Here is a 22,667-nt window from a genome sequence, read left to right as displayed (position 1 = left end):
CATTTATTTTAAAAAGGACATTTTTGTGCTGCTCATCTGATCGCTTGGCGGCCCCTTTGGTTGTGCCGTTTTAAATGCTTCCGTGGTGAAGAGCAAGGACCTTTTTCTTCACCACGAAAGAGGAGCAAAAGAGACAAAACCCCAGTAAGCACCCCGCCGCCATAACGGCGGACAGGGGCCGCGAACCCCCGTCCCTCTGAGGGCACCTTTCCCCTCCCGCTCCACCCTGAGGGACAGGGAGAGCTCTCGCGAGAAGTCGCCGCGAAATCTCGCGAGAGGCGCTGCGGGCGGCTCTGTGGCGCCTCCCGCAGGCACTTTCCCCCCGCCCCCCCCCCCATCCCCTCAGCCGCCGCCATGGCGGCCCCCGCCTCGCCCGGCCGCCGCAGCCGCTTCGAGCAGGAGCAGGAGCGGGCTGTCCGCGCCCTGGTGCGCAGCATCACCGGGCTGCACGGCGCCAGGGAGCCGCCGCGGGAGACGGGGACCGAGCAGGAGCCGGAGCCGGAGCTGGAGCGGTTCCAGACGGCGCTGGATTTCGCATGGTCCAACTTCAGGTCCGCCCCGAGCCGCTGGGGAGGGACGGGAGGGGACGGGACGGGAGGGGAGGGGAGGGCAGGGGGAGGGCAGGGGGCAGGGCTGGTGCTGTCCCTGCCGTCTGCCACAGCTTCTCCTTATTCACCACAAATATTTTCTGTAACGTATCCCAACATCACAGGCAGTGCTTCCTTGCTGCAGAAGCATCGCATGCTTGCTGAAATCCTCGCTGCCAGGCCTGCAGCTTCATGTTCTAGCTCGTTGCTGTGACGCTTGGAGGTGATTCTAGGTTGTCTGTCGAAATTCAGGCTGTTGAACTTGACTTTCACCCCCCTCACTCAGATGCAGTTAGTTTTCATTCCTCTCTGCCGTCATACGAGTTCTCTCCCTGGTTTTGTTCCCATTGTTGATAGAAACTGAGGCAAAATAGGGCCTGTGTATTGGGTACCTTGTCCTCACTGCTGTCAAGTCCTACTTCATGGTTTCTCTGTCTATATAACTGATATATATATACATATACAAAGAAACTTACTCCTATTTTAATTTCTCTTTCAAAGTCTATTGTGCCTTTTACAAGTTCTTTATTTTTTAATTCACGTACCTTTGTTTTACCTTCCTGTGTGTTGATTAGGCTCTCTTTTCTTTTAGGCACCCTCCTTTGCCATTTTTAAGGGAGCTTCTTTTGGGTTTTACAGGCCTTCCCTTGTGGATGTGCTGCCTGTGCTGGTGGTGCAAGTCCCAGATGATTTTTGTGTGTTTGACACAGATGCCTTTGACAATAGTGTTCTTCATCTCCTTGTTCTGCTTGACTTAACTGACGACACATTTTAATTGCTTGCTTTGCTGTTACAGCAGTATTTTTCCATTCAGTTGAAATTGCTGCTTAAACACAATCTGCATTCAATTTTTCCATCTTTAAGGTCAAGTGTAGTTAATCCTTGCTGAGATCAGAGGCACGGAGATTAAATTCTGTTGATGTTTAATGATGTTGCAGAACTAAACATGCTTTATTAAAAGGAAAATATATTAAGATAATGAAGTTGTCATCATGTATGTAAATCAGCTTTATTTTCTTCCTTTCATAAGTTGCCTTTTCAAACTTATTCTGATACAGATTTCTTACACAGATTTCACCGTTTTCTGGATGTGAACAGTCATAAAGTAGAGAGGACAATAGAAGGGTGAGTTTCATGTTTATGGACTAATAATCGAGGAGTTAACTTTCTTGAAGTGTTATTGAAACTTTTTTTTCATTAGAATACATGAAAAATTGATAGTTCATTCTGACCTTGGAAAAGCTGCAAGCTGGAAGAGACTAACAGAAAAGTTTCTGAACTCACCACTCCCAAACGTTGAAGAAACAAAAGTATGTATGTCTCAATTTCCTTCTTTTTTCCACCACCCTTGCGTTTACACTCATGAAGCGGGCTTCTGTTGTACTGTTGAGTTGGAAATTTTTGGTGACTTAACAGTGAGGTTTGCAGTTGCTGTTCAAGTCATGGATTTGCAGGGTTGTAGCTTTCCCGTTTGTTTTAGAAATAGGTTTATCGTTTTTTTCAGGGTTTCAGCATGCACAGTTGGATGACTTAAAGGTAATCTTTTTGCTGCAGAGCAGACATTTTGCAGTCAACGTTATACAGGTGTTGCAGCTGAATTCCTGTCTGTTCTAAAACAGTAGCTGAACAGAAGTTCTTGCACTTAAGAAACAAGTCTGCAATTTTTGGTTTTAGTACTCCCAAATGGAGTGTTCCTGTCCCATAGCTTCTTTGTTGAGACCATGTGTGTGTTTTGCTTGTGGTACACTTCGCATCAAATCTGTTTAGGATGCGGTCTGGATGGAAATGGTGAAAGTTGTCTCACTTGGACATTTTCTAGTGTGATAGTTTAATAATGAATTTGGCCTTTTGAAAACTGGAAGTTTCTTCAGCTCTTGAGCCCTCAATAACGTACACGTATCTTGACTTATTGTACTGTATGTACTCTAGATTTTTGAGTAAGTACCTTTAGTTGTTCTTGTTCTGAGAGTTAAATAAGATTAAAGCCCACACAAGCACTTTATACTTGAATGTCCCAAGTATTCTAAGACTTGAAAAAGTTTTTTTCTTAAAGAATGTAGTTAGCAGAAATCCATCTGGCTGTTGACCATTTCAAATGGTCTGCTGAAGAGCTGTGGAAAGTCAGAATAAGGCCAAAGAAAAAAAACTCACTTCTGATAGCAGTGGTTGTGCTCTAAGCAGGTATCAGGAAATAGACCATAACGCCAGTCTCTGCAGGAATTAATGCGGAGCATTCCTACGGATAATAGGCTGTATTTGTTCCTAACCAAAATCATTTAGTCCTCTTATTGACTTGTTTTTTTAATGTGTTTTAAAGACAGATACACACTATTCCATACTGTCTCTTCTGTTGTGTTTGTCTGATTCTCCATCCAACACCACCTATGTGGAAAAACCAAGACAAAAAGAGACAGGTAAGTTTAAAGCTTTTTTTTGTGTTGCTAGTTAAAGATATGCTCAATTAATGCAATCTGATAAGAAGGCCATTTTTCCTCCCCATTTTATTATCTCCTTCACATCGAGATGCATTATTGATTGTCTTTTTTATGATTTATACATTTTATATAGCCTGCAAATAGCCTTTCCTACCCCATTTATGTTACATTGCATAATTAAGCTTTCCAGTCAGGAAAGCACCTTGGGAACTGTTTCTGCCTTGTACTGCTGTCACTTACTAATGTTCTCTACCTGTTCAGCAGCTTACACACTCAAAGGCAGACAACTGGTTTCTGTCCTCAGTCTCTGTCTTGCACCTTAATAGGAGGTCTGTTGAACCAGCTCTGGTAATATAAATTCCTATGTTCCCAATGTAGTCAAGGAAAGCTAAATGCCTTGGAAGGTTTCCAGAGGGAGATCCCAGTTGCCTGCATTCCAGAGTAGGACTGTTTCACTCAGTGCCTAAAAATGAGGCTTGTGCTTAAGTGTGAGTGGATACCATCCCCCATTTGTTTACAGTGTTGTATCATAGACCGAAAGAAGAATATTTCAGACTAACCTAAAGAAAATCTTGCATCTTAAGATTCCTTTTTGAATGATCTCTGCACATTCCCTCGGCGGTGTTTTGAATGCACTTTCAGCCCCTTCCAGGAATGTGAATATGAAGAGGTTATCTCAAACAGCACTAATTACAGTTGAGTAAGCTTCATGTTTCAGATAATATATTGTAAGTGTGACTTGTTATTTTTTAAAGTATTACACATCACGTCATTGATAAGTGGTGTCTTTTTTTTTTCGGAGAGTAAGATGACCCTTGCTTTATTGTTGGTTACAGTCCAGTATGCTTGTGCATCGGCAAATTACAAATTCAGAATGTCTCTGCCAATCTAAACGAGATGAGTTACAATAAGTAATACGTTGCATCCTTGCATGTTTTTCCAGGAATGAAGTGTAGGGTAGCGTATGTAGTAGAGATAAATATGCTGGTGGCACACTTTGCTGCATATTTTGAGTGTACAAACAAAAGAATTGAGAATGAATAAATAAAGAATATACGTGGTCATTACCACAATTTGTGTGTTGCGTTGAAAGTGTGTAACCTTGTTAAAGGAGTGGTGGTGTAACCTGAAATGGATGGGAATGCCTTTTGTTTTAGATTTAGAGTAAAAAGGTAATTATAACTTTGGAAATGTTTTTAAAGAAGACAGAGTTATGTGATACTTAATATTTTTCTTATTTATACTTCTAGAAAAGGAAGAAGAATTTGACTGGGGAAAGTATTTGTTGGAAGGAGAAGAAATTTACCTTGGCCCAGGTGCGGATTCACCGGTAAGTAATTTCTTAAGGTAAAAAAAAGTAAGTGTATAAACTATTTTAATGTATTTGGTTGAGTTGCCCTGGCTTCTATGCTATGTTAGATCAGTTCTCACAGGATTCCCTACTGTGCTGCTTCTAACTTAATACCGTGAAATACACACAGACCCAAGCAGAGTATCAATAATGCAAGTGCTTTTGTTCTTGACCCTGTTCTGACTTAGTTCAGCAACTAAGCTGGCCCTTTCTGCTGACCCTTCTGCCTGCTCCTCATCAGAGCATCCTGTAGTTCTACAGTTAAACGCGCTTCCACTCCCAAGCTCCAATTCCCCTGAAAGGTTTTTTGGAAAAAAAAAAAAAAAAAAAAAGCTTTCCTTTGGCAGCCAGTGTACTCTTCTGACCTCTCTCCTAATTAACAGGCAATTGCAAGGCTTAACCAGATGCTGTCCCTGGTATGGAGGGGTATGACAATGTTTTAGCACCAACATAGGATATATTATGACAAGAGGAGATAAGTACAACAGCAGATTCTCAAGTAATAATTTCACAGTACTAGCTGAAATTAATAGAATATATGTGGATTTCCCTGATCATCGTAACAAAGGCTTCTGGAATTTAGAAGCTTACCAATATTGTGAGAAGTAACCAGTATGGCACTAAGTAGGGAGTAGAGGAAGTTCAGGAGTTCATATCACATTTTTGAGTCTCAGGAGATGTTCTCCTGATAACTTTGAACAGCACAGTAGTGTTGTTGGAGCCTTCTCTCGTGTGATTGTGGGCACGTGGAATATGTTGCACAAATTCAGTAGCATGTGCTTTATGCTATACGTAAGACCAATCGTGTTTGATTTCCTTGCAGATAAAAACAAATGCTTCTTCCACCTCAGACATGCAGCCTTATTGTTAATATAACTTAAACCACTTAAACTCTGGGAGACAGTTACGTTAGTTTTAGTGTTGTGAACTGGCTTTATAGAGAAAACAAATAATAGGTTATGTTCAGCTTCACAGATCAATAGAAACTGAATATAGATCTGCCTGTTACGCTGGGTTTTGTTACACTTGCTAGGATTGGTCTGGAGAAAGTGAAGAGGAGGAAGATACTCAGCCTTTGAGCAGGGAGGACTCGGGTATTCAAGTGGACAGGACACCTTTAGAAGACCAAGATCCAAACAAGAAAACAGTACCTAATGTTTCCTGGAAAGGTTAGATTAAACTGTAGTTCTTATATGTGCTCAAATTTAACAAGCTAATGCTACTTCTTTATTATTTAGTTGAGCTACTGGTAGACCTAGAATTGTAATTTAAAGATGCACCGTACTGGCATTGCCACTTGTTTAATTTTTAACAGTAAAGTAACAACATGGAAGGCTTGATTTGATTTCTGTTGATACTAATGGAGAAGGCTTCTGCTTATTTGTGTGGAAATATGCACAAATATTCTAAGATAGAAATGAGAACTTATACAGTAAATGTAACATGCAGTTTTACGGATATAATGTAATTTTTTATTTTAAAGTATCAGAATACTAAATAATGTGATTGACAACAGACGGTTGACTCAGTTGTAGATGTGAAACATTTTTGAAAAATCAGCTCTGTCATTCAAACACCAGTTGGCTTACTCTTGAATAGCTTCAGGCAATATTAACTAGCTGTATATTTTTGTGTAGAATAATATAGGACACAAAATACCTTGTATAAATAGACTGTAATATTCATAAGGCTTATAATCAGTAGCTATCTAATTAGGGTTAGGTATAGTTTTCTTGTTAATCACATTTAAGAGAAAAACATTTTTAGGTAATGTACTGAATGAAGAGTAAAAAGGAACAAAGAGAAAAAGCTAAAAATATTTGGCACTTTATTTTTTCAAGTCAGCTTAAGTTTTGTATATATTGTTTAACAATTGCCTGAAGCACATTCTCTGACAAAGAATTGAAAACTATAAATGTCTGAGTTTATTTTCTAGGACTTTTCCTTAACTTTCAGGAGATAAGATACGTCTGTGTCTCTGTGTCACATAACTTGTGCATGATGGTATCATGCAAGTGAACACAGTGAAGTAGCTGTAATTTGTGATTTATTTCAAAAGATCTGTGCTTCTGCAGCTGAGTGCATAGGCTTACTAATAACTTCTCCTGTGTCTTTATAAGCGTTTCTCAAACAAATAAAAATACCCCACTCACTATCCAATGTTTTCACAGTCGGTGAACCTGATGCCCGCAGCTGGCTGGAGCAGCATGTAGTTCCTCAGTACTGGACCGGAAGAGCTCCTCGTTTTTCACATAGTTTGCACTTGCATTCCAACCTGGCTGCGGTCTGGTAAGAAAACAATACCACCATACCACCTACATATTCCTTACTGGCATATAATTTTAAATAATGACTTTATGAAGCATCTTTACTCTTAAAATAAAAAGGTAGTGTAATTTCTACTGATTTAGGGAAAAACAGAAATTAGGTAAAAGGGTACAAATTAATAAGATAAACAAACGAGCTTTTTTTTTTAATAATTTATTTTCCTTGAATGTAGTTTTTATTACTTTTGTCATTATAAGAAAGCGAGTTTTCCTTTTTCAAAGAAGCAGATGTTACTGTTGGGATTTTGTTTGGGTGGACCATTCTGACGGTCTCTGTGGAACTAATGTAAGTGAGTTGTAAGTGGTCCTGGAAATTACGAATTCCCTAAAATTTAACTTTTGGTTTATTTTTGGTATCTTGCTTAAAAGGTTAATCTTAAACAATGATTTTATGGGGGAAAAAAACATTCCAACATCCTCTGTGGTGTTGGAAAGAAAATGAGAAGGTTGTTTAATTAAACAAACAAAAACAAAAACCAATGCCTGATCATCTTTCCTTCAAATTCTGAAGGATCAGTACTGCATGAATACAGACCATTAGGTTTGTCTTTGGTTCCTTAATTTAATGAATTTCATAATCAAGAAGTTAAATTTATTTTAGTGTCAGTTATATTGCCAGTTATGAACCAAAGTTTACAGTCAATATTAGGAAATCAGCAACATAAATAAAGCAATACTACTTCTCTTATGAAGTTCTGTTAGCAGATGTGTGATAAATAAACAGTATTAATCTGGATTTTTGAATTTTTATCATGATTACATAAATATTGCCATTGATAATATTAATGACTCCAAATACTACAGATGCAAATAATTATTGAATACTTTACTAAAATGTGAAAAATACTTTGGAAGAATTGTGCAACACAGGATCAGAGGGAAGAGTTCTTAGTTGCTTGTGAAAGCTTCCAGTCCTTAAGCAAACTTTTCCGAAAAAGTATGAATTTTGTGATGTGGGTTAGAGAAATTGGTATTTTACTTTTTAGCTTAGTACTTTGAACAGCAAGAGTTAACTCCATAACTTTTCATGGCATTGAGAATGAAATAGTAAGTAGTCACAGGTCAATAATAAAACAAAACAAAAAAAACACTCATTCAGTAATTTGGGTATTTGCTTAATTGTTTGTCTTTTATATACAACTGGGTAGTATTTGAGTGCTTTCCATAGTATTTTGCTAAATGGTATGAAAAAAAAGTTTTTCTTGTTTGTATACTTAAAATGTCTGCATGAGCGTTGTGTATACCTGGATATAATTACAGCAGGACTGAGCCCTAAGATTATTGCTTCATCCTTACTTTCAGATTGTTGATCTGTAATCTCACCCTTAAATCATTTTCATATTTTACAAGGGACCACCACTTGTACGCCAGTAATCCTTTGTATGTGCCAGAAGAGAGAACACTAGTCACTGAAACTCAGGTTATACGGGAAACTCTTTGGTAAGAGCAGCATCAAAACCTGCGTTTTAACTTCTAGTGCTTTAGTATCCTCATTCAAGGAAGTAACAGATTAATCTTTGAAGTTTTACCTGATCAAAGAATTATTACTGAGTGTTTAGCTTCCAGTGTTGCTGACAAGAAAAAATTCTGCTAGCATTTATCTAGCCATTCAGGTTCACAAAGAAGAAAATAGCTTACTGCTTCTTGTATCTTCTGGTTCCTCAAGTCTAACTGTTAAGAAGAACCAACTTGTTCTTATCCTGCCCGTAGGGATTTTAGTACTGTGTCCATTTTTTACAAAGTAGGTTTGACTCATCCCATTATTGAAAAATACCTCAACTGGAAAGGACCTTTAGGTTATACTTGCCTGGTATCAGTGTTTTATTGTTCTTGTAGCAACAACTTAGAGCACCAGTAGCATTGTAGTTGATCTGTGGTCCCCTTTCATTTGAAAAAAGGAAACGGTAAGGGAGAGCTAATCCTGTTATTAATTATATAATTGAGTCCATTAAGGGGTGAAAAAGCATTACTCTTTTCATTTCTTTTTCATTTCTTTTCAAGGCTACTTTCAGGAGTGAAAAAGCTTTTCATATTTCAGTTGAATGATGGCAAAGTGGCTGTGCGCAACGATATTATTGTAACTCATTTAACCCATGTAAGTTGTTCCTGAATCTAAGCTGAATATCTGTCATTAGGAAGATGCAATTTTTTGGGAATAGGAAACTAAACTGCTTGTGGAAAAATGATGTTTCTGTAATTGTTCTTAATTTAGTCAAAACATGCCTGACTTAATAAAATAGTATGAGCTGTTCCAGTTATGTGAAAATGTGATGAATTGATAGAGATGGCAAAACTTTGTTATATTTTAATTCTTGGGAAAATAGAAATAGAAAATAGAAAATTTATTTTCCCAAGAAATATCTTGGGATTTAATTGTTATCTTTATAAGATACAATTTATTATTAGATGATTCTAAAAAATACATTTTTTTTTCTAGAATTGCCTAAGGTCTGTACTGGAGCAGATAGCAGCATATGGTCAAGTTGTGTTCAGACTACAGAAGTTTATTGATGAAGTGATGGGACACAGCCCGGAAAATGTAATGCATGGAACTGTTTCCACTCCAAAGAAAACTACTGAAGCCCCATTCAGAACCTATCAAGCTTTTATGTGGGCATTATATAAATATTTCATTAGCTTTAAAGAAGAACTTACTGAAATTGAAAAATGCATCATCAACAAAGGTACAGTGCATAGGAAATAGGCACACAAGTACATTTTATGAGAGGGAAGCGCACAAAACATTATGCAAATATGTTTTGAAACTGTGGAAGATGCTATGCTGCATTTTAAAAGCTCATGAATAGCATTGCCAGAATATGATTTTCTGCTGGATGTGCCTTTATACATTTTCTTTTCTTCCTCCCCTCAGACAAAACAGTCACACTTGCAATAGTGATAGATAAGCTGTCTCCCCGGCTGGCACAACTAAAGGTACTTCACAAAGTTTTTAGCACAGGAGTAGCAGAAGTTCCACCTGACACTAGAAATGTTGTACGAGCATCCCATCTGCTTAATACTCTCTACAAAGCTATTCTGGAATATGACAGTGTTGGAGAAGCATCTGAGCAGACGGTAGGGGAAATCATTTTCTCATGCTAGAATATTTGATATCTTAAATTTCTTTCTGGGGTGTGAGTTTGCTAGCTTACAGCTACTGGGGGTAGGGGGCAGATTTGGTAGTCAAAATAAATTACTGTTTTCTGAGAAGAGTTCAATCAACCTGGACAGAGTAAGATTTATGAGGAGATGAGCAGCAGTGCGTTTTGGGGACTGAGGGGAGCAACTGTGGGGAATCAGAGGCCAGAGAGCTGTTACAAAAGAAGGAGCTTTGGAGTAGCTTTCCCCTTGTGTTATTTCTACAGGTGCATAAGTCAGTTAGTGTTGAAATGTAGAGTTTGGGTTTTACATTAACTTGCTGATTACACTAGTGAAAATGTAGTAGATACCATTGTGTACTTTCATTTTCCTGTTTTCTGCGTTACAAAACCACAGCATGTTTTGTGACTATCAGTTACAGCATAAGGGATGTAAGAGTGAAAATAATGAAAGTTGCTGTTCAGGTCTAATCCCGATGACAAAAGGCGTATGGGGAACCTTGCACAATCAGTGCTGTCATTAAGAGTGCTAAAGCTGTAATTTTTAGTTGAATATTTTATCTTTAAAAATCTTTAGGATAGTTACGTATTTCTTATAAACTTAGGACAGCACAACTAACAGGTCAGACTTTGCCTTATTGCTTGTAATGCTAAAAAAAAAAAAAATAATAAATTCATCTACTTTCTTCTTTTTCCTTTAAATTCAGGTGTCCCTTCTGTTCTCTCTCTGGGTTGAGACTGTGAGGCCCTACTTACAGACAGTGGATGAATGGATAGTCCATGGTAATTTGTTTGATCCTGCAAAGGAATTTATCATTCAGAGGTAGGCATACTGATATTGGACCCACCTAATGCTGTGCAAGTATGAATACAAAACCTGCTGTAGAGCCTAGGAAGTAAACGGTGACAACAAAAGTAGGGTTTCATGTTTATTATTTCACTTGAGTAGAATTTGTTTCTTAATCGTTCTATTATGGATTACTTCAGATTTCCCATTAGGGAAATTACCTTAGATTTTGATCCATACCAGCTATTGTTCTGGAATATAAATTATTTTAAATTTTCAACAATTCATTATTATGAAGAAATCCGTAGTAGTTGAGAACTCAAAAAACCTTATTGCATCATACTTGACTTTTCTTTCTGTCATTCTATAGTTGTGTTTTCATAACTAATAATGGGTGATTTCAAATCCTACTTATATTTGAGCTTTGCTTTTAATTACATGATTTAGGTTACTTTCCAAGTAACTTCAAAGACGAAACTGTGCATATGATGTTGTCGTGGTTTAACCCGACCGGCAGCTAAACACCACGCAGCCGTTCGCTCACCCTCCCCCCTCCCTCTCTGGGACGGGGGAGAGAAATGGAAAGTGAAGCCCGTGAGTTGAGATAAAGACAGTTTAATAAGACAGGAAAATAATAATAACAAAATAATAATAACAATAATAATAATGATGATACAATGGTGATAATACGAAAGTAATAATAGTATGTACAAACAAGTGATGCACAATGCAATTGCTCACCACCCGCTGACCGATGCCCAGCCTAACCCCGAGCAGTCCGGCCCCCTCCCCCCGGCTAGCCACCCCTATATATTGTTTAGCATGACGTCAGATGGTATGGAATACCCCTTTGGCTAGTTTGGGTCACCTGTCCTGGGTCTGTCCCCTCCCAGCTCTTACTGCACCCCCCAGCCTGCCCGTTGGCAGGACAGAGCAAAGGCTGAGATGTCCTTGGCTTAGTATAAGCACTGCTCTGCAACAATTAAAGCATCGGGGTGTTATCAGCACTCTTCTCATTCTAAGCCAAAACACAGCATTCCACCAGCTACTAGGAAGAAAATTAATTCTGTGCTAACTGAAACCAGGACAGATGTAAACATAAACAGCACAAAAGAGCAAAGTGGACTAAGAATTGAGTTTTACCTACTCTGGAATATTTCAGCATTCCTAGTACTACTAGCTACTCTGTGGGTTTTATGTCCTAAATAAATCTGCCTGTCAGTCACTAGTAATTGTTATGCGTAGCACTGTGAATAATTAATTTCCCACACACGTTTAATTATAATTATCTGCCTTGTTTTGTGGATTTGGTTAGTTAGGTGTTGTTTGATTTATTTATTTATTTTTTGTCACCTGTGAACTGATTCTTTATTCTGTTAAAGCTATCAGCCTTTCTAGAGGTGTCTGGATAGTTTATGATATGAACTTATTTTGTATGCTATGGATGTGCTTCTTGACTACCCTAAAAGAAGGGCAAAGTATAGAGCAAAGATGAAACTTACTATAAGATGTATATTCATCTTTTTTAAAAGGAAATATTCAACAGCTTTTTATTTCTTTGCAGAAACAAAAATGTTCCAGTTAATCACAGGGATTTTTGGTATGCTACGTACACATTATATAGTGTGTCAGAAAAGACAGAGAATGAAGAGAAGATGAGTGATAATGCCAGTGCCAGTTCTGGCAGTGACCAAGCCCCTTCAAGCAAGCAACACACTATGGTCTCTTTTCTGAAACCTGTCCTGAAGCAAATCATCATGGCTGGAAAATCCATGCAGCTGTTGAAGAATCTTCAATGCAAAGATGGCTCTCCGCAGCAGGCTGCATCGAGGGGTGAGGTGTCAGTTTGTCAAACGCCATGCTGTAGGGTATCTAATAGCATGGATGTATTCTATGTAATTGTTTTTCTGCAGCTTTAGAATAATGTAACTGTCCTTGTTATGTGTCAGTGTCATGGTTTGTAACTTCACGTGAAAACCATCTTCCAGGGCAAACAAGTGACAAGAACAAAGCAAACAAAGATTGAGCATTCCCTTCCCTTTTTATGGCTTCCAATATTGCTTTCTTAAACTTGTTTTCATATGCTTTCAAAGCACATTTAATTTGTTATGAGACAGACAAGAACAGTTTTTGTGTTCTAACAGTAAAACTGTTTTGGTTTAATAAGTAGTTGCTTTTCATTACTAAGTGATTGAATAATTCTGAGGTAGCACACACAACTTCTTTAAAAAAGCAGCATACTAATAATTAGAAGAAAGATATATTGACATTTTTATAAATTTTTATATTTAGGAATTTTCTGAATGATTGTAAAAGAACACAGCAGTATAACCAATGTTGCTTTTTCAGAAGAGTCAAAATACATTTTTTGCTTACTCAGTTTCTGTATGTTTAATAGAGATAATTGAATTGTTTTGGAATATCTCGGCTCGTTTCCCCCCTTTGATGTGAGAATGTAATTTTTTCTAGTGAAGGCTGCAGGGCTGTTTAGGTGCTAAGAATTAATTACCTTTGCGCTTGGAGGAAGAAGTTCTCTGACAGTCTCTGATCAGCAACGCATTTGAACTTATACCTGACTTTAAGCATTAGACCTCCTGATTTGGCAATACTTAGTTCTGACTATGTACTTGAATACTTTCTTGAATAGCGGCCAAAACGTAGTTTGCTAAAATATATCAAGAAAATACGAGATTCCACAGTTCTTCTTGAGTGGTGGTGATGTTATCTTCTAGAATGAAGTCTCACCATGAAATGTGTTGCCCAATTTAGATGCTGAAAGAAAGAGTTTGTATACACTGTTCTTGGAATCAGTGCAGTCTCGCCTGCGGCATGGAGAAGAGTCTGTTCCAGATATTATTACAGAACAGCAGGCCACAAAGCAGAGCCTGATAAAGATGCAATCTATAGCAGAAAGACACTTGGAACTGGATGATGTCCATGACCCACTGCTGGCTATTAATTTTGCTAGGTAAGTAAACAACCACTTGCTAAGAAGGATCTTCCTGCGGTGTTGTTGAGAGCAGTGTTCTACTTAGTGATATTTGGTAAACCCAAATTTTTATTGCTGCTGCAGTAAAAAAGCAAACACAGTAAAGAGTGCTGATAATCAGTGGCAGAATCTAAATAAACATTACACGTGTGCTTAGTTAAAGAAAAACAATTAAAATCAGTGAGGAATCTCCTATTGACATCTGTTAGCATAGAGAGGGAGTAATCTTTTTCATAACCTTTTTAGCACACAGATAGGTGTTTTAGTAGTGAATATAGCTGTAAAATCTAAACTTCAATGTGCTTGCTTGAAGTTTGTGTTCTGTATACTTGGTGCGTATTCTTTGGAAAATGCAGCTTTGTTTGTGGTGGTGTTAGAGAATTTAAAAGCCTTGGAAAATTCTTGTTTACTGCATAAACATTGTTATTCTTCATAAAGAGGGAAGTCACACAGATTATAAATGTCTTGAGAATTAGCAGGAAAGGCTAACTCTAAACATCTTTCCTTTTTGTCATTGCAAATAAGAAATAGCTATTTATGTATTTGCTAAATACCAGCTATCAATCGTGTGCTTTCAGTTCAGTCTTAGAAGGAGTTTGTTTTAAAGAAATCATAATTAAGAGTAGATAAGACTCTATTACTTCTCTTGTTCATTGCGACTGATCTGGTTGTTAAAGCTGACAGTAAGTTTATTTCAATGTCTGACTCATCCAGTCATTGGTATCTGCAATGAAGCAGGCTTCCTCTTACAGTTGATTCAGCTACTGAGCAGATTTTCAAAAATTGTTATAATTTTTTTTTCTGTGACAAAATAACTTTACTTACTGGATGTAGGCTGGCCACAGACACGCTCTTCCCATGGAATAATATTACAGATTATACAAGTATCCCATATTTAAGGTGTCTCATGCAAAATCTGGATTTGTGCCTTTTTTTCTTTACCTGGCAGTTCGTCTGGCTACTCCATATGCGTAACATAGTTTAAAAAGTTGATAATGATAAAGGGTTTATTAATCTGTTTGAACCTGATGTTGTTATTTCAGTGTTTGATTATTATTTATTCCTTTGTGATTACAGTGCGCTGTTCTTTTTCATGCTCTTATGCCTGGTCATTATGTGTTGAAACTAACAAGAATGGCCAGTTATAATATCACTATCTCATATAACTGTAACATTATATAATTATATAGCTGTAACTCTTTTAATGTAACAGTTGCAATTAACAGTTACAAACCAGCTTTTATTCTGCAGTATTTTTTTTAGAGTAGAAGCTCCAATTTCGAGTACGATTTTCAAAGGTATGACATTTTTATATATTGTAGGAATTATGTGCCTTCTTCCCTAAGTAGTGTGTTTATTTTGAAGATTATATTTGGAACAGAGCGACTTTCACGAGAAGTTTACTGGTGGGGACGTTTGTGTGGATAGATCCTCAGAATCGGTCACCTGCCAGACTTTTGAGTTGACTTTGAGGTCTTGCCTTTATCCTCACATAGACAAGCAGTACCTGGAATGCTGTGGTAATCTGATGCAAACTCTAAAGAAGGATTATAGGTAAGAAAGTAAATCAGTTTTCCTCAACATTTTTATTTACCAGTGATATGCTACATACTAAAAACATAATTTTTATTTTAAAGATTTTGATTGAAAAGCCTCAAAGTGTGTTTTATTTCTTCTGCAATTTGTTAATCACCAAAAAAATCATTAGCAAAGGAAGGGGGATTTAACATTGTCGTGAGTGAAGCTTTGGTCTGACTTGAATCAACAACAAAACAGTCGTTTGTCTTGAGTGGTTGTTTAATAGGGAAGTTGTTTCAGATCATATTTTTAATAGTGTTGCTGTTTGAAACTGGAAGGCAAATTTTAGGAGGCCAGAATAGATTTATTTAATATGAGATTCAATTGCAGTAATGTAAAATTTGTATTATACGAAACAATATTAGTGTTTTTTTTTGTTTGTTTGTTTTTTTTTTACTACATAAAGTGAAAATGACTATTCCTTTTATATTTTATATGGTCATAAGTCACTGATTTTTAATCTCTCTAAAGTACTTAATGAAGTCACTGTGCTTTTAATCTGTCTATAGTACTTAATGTATTTTTATAGTCTTTGTTTCTGAAAAAGTAATTAAAATCACTTTGATCACTTTCTGGAGCTCCATATTGAAGTCCCTTACTACACAGAACTCTCCCTGAAATTGCATCTCCTTTCCTAAGTTCTGTTTAGAAGGAGGGATGGTATTGCTAAAGCTGTCTTTGAGAATAGCCTAGCCTGTAAGAAGGCTGAACTCCATGAGCACTTCTGTTGAAGGTAGCGTGTTGTTCAAACTTACAAGAAATAATGGGTTGGTTATTTTGTTTTATTTGAATGTACTTGAAGGCTGCCTGAGGGGTAAGCATAGGATTTTGTGTGGATTTCACTGAATTTCTTTTCAATACTGAATTTTTGTAAGTAAGAGTTCTTAATGTTTTGTTCTGTAACAACTATTTGATTTTGCTTGTATGATTAAGCCTTCAAAAATGTTGTATCTTGCCCTGTTTAGGCTTGTAGAATACTTGCAAGCAATGAGAAACTTTTTCTTGCTCGAAGCTGGTGATACTATGTACGATTTCTATACATCCATTTTTGACAAAATACGAGAAAAAGAAACGTGGCAGAATGTTGCTTTCTTAAATGTTCAACTTCAAGAAGCAGTAGGGCAACGTTATCCAGAGGACAGTTCAAGGTAAAATGCAAAATCCTGTCAAATACACTTTAGTTACGGTTTCTATCACATCTGCCCATAGTAAAATACTTCACTTGCATAGGTCAATGCTAATTATTGCGTATTCATTACAAACATCTGTTTTAATGAAGCTTTGAGCTTCATTAAAGCTTCTTTCTACACACCTCTACCTAATTAAATTAGACAATTGATATTTAATGATAAGAAATTGAAAATATCTGATGGAGGTAGCCAGTGATTTAAAACAGATCACCATCAATAAAAGCACTTCTTTCTTTGCATAGGTTGTCTATATCATTTGAAAGTGTTGACACAGCTAAAAAGAAACTTCCTGTCCACACCTTAGATGGCCTGACATTAAGTTATAAGGTAAAGTGTAGTAAATTAATATTGCCGTGGTTTTAATTCTAGAACAGATTTAAAGTGTTGCGTTAAAGTGACTTACCTTTTCTTGCCTTGTCTTTCTGTCTTATCCTCTGCTCTTCTTAGGTTCCTTGGCCTGTGGATATAGTTATAAGCTTAGAGTGCCAAAAAATTTACAATCAAGTATTTCTGCTCTTGCTGCAAATAAAGTGGGCGAAGTATAGCCTAGATGTTTTACGATTTGATGGTAAGAAACTGTTACAGTGAAAGATACTCTAACAACTTGTTCTGTGGCCTAAGGGCATAAATAGTCTGCTGCCTTCTTCTGTTTTAACTAGTATTAACCAGTTAGAAGTTTGATTCATTCTATAAAATACTAATACGTATTAATTTCAGAAATTAGATCTATTTAGCAGGGCATACTTTTCACATTGTTTCAGCCTTAGGGATGACACCGTTTATCCATGCATTCCTGTTGTCTCTGTGGTTCAGGTCTGGTTAGTTTATATTGAAACTTGCTTCATTCTTCAGACTTTGCTGTTGAAAGGTCTGTCTACCGCACCCTAGCGTTTTGCTTTATTTATAGCCCAAGTTTTATCAGTAATATCTTGCAAACAAATTAAGGAAACAAAATGAAAAAAAATACTCTGAGATTGAAACAGTAAGCTAGACAGGAATAGATACTTGAAGCTATAATTTAAATATTTGGGGGTTGTAAAAAGAGATATTTTGGTGTCTTCCTTCACTGGATTATGCTTTTCCTTTCCCATATAAGTTCTTGTCCTAGAAAATTCTTGTCTAGAAAAACAAATTAGAAAGTTGATGCTTCATTTATGTTTTGTATATCAGTTAACTAATTCTTTTCCTGAAAGTTTTCTGTTGTTTAAACTTAAACTTTACGTACATATTTTTGTTCTAGTATTTTGCCCATTGTGGAGATAGTATACACGTTTATTTTTAATATAGTTGTGTGTTTTTCCTTTCACATAAATAGCTTTTAAATAGCACTTCCTATTCTAGTATTTATCAAATTGCATGGTACATGTATTTTCAAACTATTTCAATATATTGCTGCTATATTTTAATAGAACACCTGAATTGCAAGAAAAAAATTGTGTGTCTCACAGAATAATAAGAAATAAAAATTAGTTTCAAGTTGCATTTTAGCCACAGTTTGTCTTCATAAATGCTTCATTTAAATACTTTTGCATTTTCTTTTTAGAACTAGTCAGTGCTGCAGAAAACTCACAGGTTAAGGAAGGAACTTTATTAGAACACGGAACACTTCCTCTATTTGGACTGCAAACAGAAAGTATAAAACAACAAATACATCGCATGTTCCTCTTAAGAGTGAAACTTATGCATTTTGTTAACAGTCTGCACAACTACATCATGACAAGGGTTTGTGTTATATCATAATTTCATTTATACTAAGAACTTGTAACTGAAGATGCAGTATTATTTTTTCTTTATGTCTACCGAGACCAAATACATGCAAATAAAAAGCAAGATCATATTCTAATGTCCGTTCTACAAAGTGATTTGAGCTTAAAATATATCAGTATTTATTTGGCCATTTAAAATCAGTAATTCTAAAAATACTTTGGAAGTTCATCATGTGGATGAATCTTTTGATATAATTAGTTCTTTTCTTTTTGGTTGTTTCTCCCAGTATAATGTTCCTAGTGTTCAGTCATGTCAAAATATGTTTGTTTAAGCTGTTGAATCTCTTAAGAGATATTATACTTTCAAAAGTATTCCGAAAGACATTTTTATTTAAATTGATCCTTCTCAAAAATATCTAGTGTACTGATCCAAATGTGTATGTATAACCTCTCAAAAACAAAGGTAATGCCTCTAGATTCATATCTGCTTTACTATTGCCTTTTTTGATCTTTTATGAAATCAATATTCTCTAAATCAACTCTTCTGGGGATAGTATGCCTGCCTTTCTGCAGTGGCAATGTTCTTATTTAAGTGAAGAATGTCACTGAGTTGTGAGAAGAACTTGAAGTTTTTACTGTGTTGATGGTAGCAGGGAGGTTGAGCCTGAAAGATGCAATTGGAAAGGGCAGAGCAAATGAATGGAGCAATTATAGGCACTCTCTCCCCCTCTTGAAAAAGTCTTGAAAGAGAGTCGTAAGCACTTGTGTGGAACACTGAATTTAATAACTGTGATCTTCTCCTTAAGATTCTTCACAGTACGGGCTTGGAGTTTCAGCACCAGGTAGAAGAAGCCAAAGATTTAGATCAGTTGATAAAGATTCATTACAGATACCTATCTACAATCCATGATCGCTGCCTGCTGAGAGAAAAGGTGTGTAAAAAAAAATGGAATATTTAGTGCATTGAGGTTAGCAGGACAAGAAAATGGTTTAGTACTAACTATGATGCCTATTTTGCGGTTCATACATAGGTAGCAGTATATGGGTCCCCTAAAGGAAATGGTAGCTCATCCAGAGTTAACACTGTGATTCAGTTTCTCTTGCAAGTCTCAGCTCCAATTCCATGAAGGAGAGAAGAGAAGATAAAATGAAATTCTTTACACTGGGTTTCACTTAATTTACTTGGTTTTGAGAGAAGAGATGTTGGGATTTGAACAAACCAAGACTTGGAAATGTAACGAGGATTGTATATATTGGTGTGGTAGGAAATGGAGATTCAAGGCTGTAGCCTTCTATTCCACATGCTGTCTGTACTAGTCCTCATCGAAATAATCACAGAAATGAATGAGAGAGCAAATACAAAACACATCTTAAATGTGAAGACTCGCCGTGTACCTAGGAGACTGTGTTTTGTAGATCAGATTAAATGGCATGGGATACCTTTGTATCTGTAATAATGAAAATGATGCTTAACAATGAATTTCTGACAGCTGTTCCTTTTGTTTGATTGTTACTTTAGGTGAGCTTTGTGAAAGAAGCTATAATGAAAGTGTTAAATTTGGTACTGATGTTTGCAGATCGTTGGCAGGCTGGTTTGGGGGCTTGGAAGTAAGTATACATACCTAAAATTCTACATGGTCATGATTTCACAGCTCAGAATGTGCTTTTGAGATTTTTTTGCCCGTGAAATAACGGGAGTTTGCTCAGTGTTTTAACACCAGATACCAGAGGCTAATTACTGTTTATTTTTAAAAAGTGAAATGTATTTTAGATAGGAAAATAAATAGAACATAGCAAGTTTCCTGCATCGATGTCAGTGTATATATTCAGTATTTACTAATTAAAATTGTGCTTCATACGTAACTTTTAAATGTAAAGTCTTGAAAAGATTGTAGAGCATAGCAACAAAGAGGATTTTCTTTTCAATGATGTTTGCTCATAATGGTAAAATGAGAGGTTCAAGGGTTTGGTTTATGATGGAGTTTCCTAGCTGTGATGTAAAGTTGTAGGCAGCCAGATGCTGACTTCATTAAATGGTTTTTGAGAAGTGGGAATATTGCTCCGACAATAGGGACCAGGGATGGCTGTGCTGAAATTCCAGTGAATCATAGGAATAGTAGTTCTTGTCAGTTGGAACCACACAGTTCCTCCTAGTAAATGTAAAAATCTCTAGGGGGATAAAGAAATCATTCCTAATGCCATTGCGATAGCACTCAGGCACTCCTGTCTAAATTGCCTGAGTTTTCTCGAAGTGTTATACACAGACGTAACTGAACTATGGTGAGTTCAAGGCAGATTGCTGTGCAAAGAGCGCTCTGGTCATTTACTGGGAAGCTGTGGTTATATTTTGCAGATAACAGTTGTTCAGCTGTTAAGTGTACCTCTGTTAAACTGTTTTGTAGGATGGAATCCATAGAGAAGATGGAATCTGATTTTAAAAACTGTCACATGTTTCTTGTAACTGTCCTCAACAAAGCTGTCTGTCGAGGCTCTTTTCCTCACTGTAAGTACATGAGGCTTTTCCTAAACCTACACTTCTTGGGACACAAGCTTTATTACGAATATATTTTAATCTGTTTGTCCATACATCTTAAAATAGTTTGTGAAAGGTATTCAGGGAAGCGTGAAACCTTTACTTTTTAATAAATTTAATCATTTATTCTTGGAGTATGTGTACCATACTTTATTTTTTATGACAACTACCTTCAGTTTACCTCTTTGCTTGAGGAAAAAATGACTGATGTAGCCAAGAGAGCAACAGGCAGTCTTCTACATGAATAAATGAAACCAAGACCTGGAGAGCATATAAAAGCATTCTTTCTGATGTTGCTGGGTGACAGACAGTTGTGATACATCTTAAACAAATAAAGTTTTAGTATTATGATGACTTAGGTGCAGCTGCTCAGAGCTCTTGGCTCTGCCCATCCATGTAGGAGGCTGCTTCATCAGTAGCAGAAACAGCAGAGGAGGATGTGGCTGTGCTTCCACTTGCTTCCACTTGATATTAGCTTAAATTGCCAATTGATGCCAGTTTGAGTTAAGGAGGCAACTTCTGAATGGGGTTAGCTGGGATGTACATGCACATTCACCTTGCTGCTTCTTTGAGAGCAGTACTTTCCAAAAGGAAGCAGGATGGGCTTCTGAAAGAGGTTTATATCTTATATCAGCGCTGTTTAGCCTACAAGACCTTGTATGTAAGAACTGTCTGTGAGGATGGCTTACTGCACATAACTCCCCCCAACTTTTATTCATTTTTTTTATTTACAGACATCAGTATTTCTTGGCAGTTAGCTCATTTCTTGACAGTTCTTACCAGTTTTCCATTAGTTATTTGAGGTGGTAACAAAAATGGCAATGTTGCCTGAAATGTCAGAGATTCGTAAAGTTTTAAATGTCTTACCATCTTAAATCCTGAAATGTTAAAATTTTAAAAATAAACTGGTATCTTTCTTTTTAAACTACAACGCTGAATATTGCAGTGAATGTTTGCAGACTGCAAATACTAACTTTTTGATGGTTTGCTTCACAGTGGAATCTTTAGCTTTGTCACTGATGGCTGGCATGGAACAAAGTTAACACTTGCACCTGAACTAGTAAGCAACTGAAAGCAGCATTTACACTAAATTTCCATTGTTAACTGTGAGCATTTTACACCCCATTTTGAAATGTGTCTAGCTAAATAATACTGATGGTTTGGAGTTGTGTAAAGTATGTTAAAATGTAAATACTGTACAGGTATTTAAGTGTGTTGGTTGTGGCTGTACTTTTCTCTGTATGTATATGCTTTAACATGAAAAAATGTGCAGTGTAAAATGCATCCTTTGTAAACAGTCTCATTTGAAAATATATAAACTGTACTTCATGCTGTATAAAGGATTTTTTTTTCTATTATAAATAATTGTTGATTTACTGTTTCCGTTAATTTTGCAGCTTTGAATAGGTCACATGGCAATGTGGAGTGGTATGGCAATTCTTATTATTCAAAAGTTTTGTTGAGTTCATTTTAGCCTCTTCTTCCTTTGAGAAAAGGAATCATATTTGCTTAATGTTCTTAGGGAACAATTAAGACTGTTACAATAAACTGGTATAACAAAATACAACATCAATTTAATTAAAGGATATTATTGCAAACCATAAAATACCAGTATTTTGAATTTAAATTATCAATATTTACTAATTTTAGCAACAAACTCTTGTCAGTTCAAGCATGATCAAGATCACAGTGCGTGATATATTAATTTTAACTACTGGATTGCTGAGGTGTTTGAGGTGGTCAGATATGACTTGACCCTACTTCAAAGCCGTTTGCAAACAAACCTTTTATCTAATAACTAACTTCTTGTAAAGAGGTAGATCATAATACAGAAGGGTACATTTTTAGAGAAGTAAACGTGGGGCTTGTTCTGCACAAGATGACTTGCCCTGTCTTCTCCCATGGAATTTTCTCTGTAATTCTGGCATCGATACACCTCTATGTTAAAAGAGAATATCAGTCACAGCTGTTTACCTTTCTTTTATTTATTCAAATAAATAAATTTAGTAATTGGAATTCTACCGTTGTGCATGTATTTCTGCTGGAACCTAATTGGTAATTTATTAAAGCTTGAGAGATGTTCCTG

General features: G+C 36.6%; 1 protein-coding gene across 2 annotated transcripts; it reads left to right on the top strand.

Moving 5' to 3' along the window:
• Positions 1-354: 354 nt before the first annotated feature.
• TUBGCP5 (tubulin gamma complex component 5) lies at positions 355-22,534 on the top strand (the record flags this gene model as incomplete). Of its 2 annotated transcripts, XM_082784605.1 has the most annotated exons (24): positions 355-551; positions 1,659-1,712; positions 1,789-1,897; positions 2,905-3,001; positions 3,607-3,717; positions 4,273-4,352; positions 5,407-5,542; positions 6,545-6,662; positions 8,051-8,140; positions 8,702-8,795; positions 9,138-9,384; positions 9,573-9,775; positions 10,506-10,621; positions 12,150-12,418; positions 13,355-13,553; positions 14,940-15,128; positions 16,118-16,300; positions 16,585-16,669; positions 16,790-16,910; positions 17,886-18,064; positions 18,855-18,980; positions 19,568-19,656; positions 20,451-20,551; positions 21,578-22,534. In XM_082784605.1, the coding sequence occupies 24 exons, from the start codon at positions 355-357 to the stop codon at positions 21,622-21,624; spliced, it is 3,240 nt and encodes a 1,079-aa protein (XP_082640731.1). In that variant the 3' UTR covers positions 21,625-22,534. The 2 variants fall into 2 exon arrangements, with proteins under 2 accessions (XP_082640731.1, XP_082640732.1); XM_082784606.1 differs by lacking the exon at positions 3,607-3,717.
• Positions 22,535-22,667: the final 133 nt, after the last annotated feature.

Source organism: Aythya marila, assembly GCF_965140915.1.
Source record: "Aythya marila genome assembly, chromosome: 1".
NCBI lineage: Eukaryota > Metazoa > Chordata > Aves > Anseriformes > Anatidae > Aythya > Aythya marila.
The sequence above is the reverse complement of the archived record's forward strand: the minus strand, read 5'-3'. Positions and strand labels throughout refer to the sequence as shown.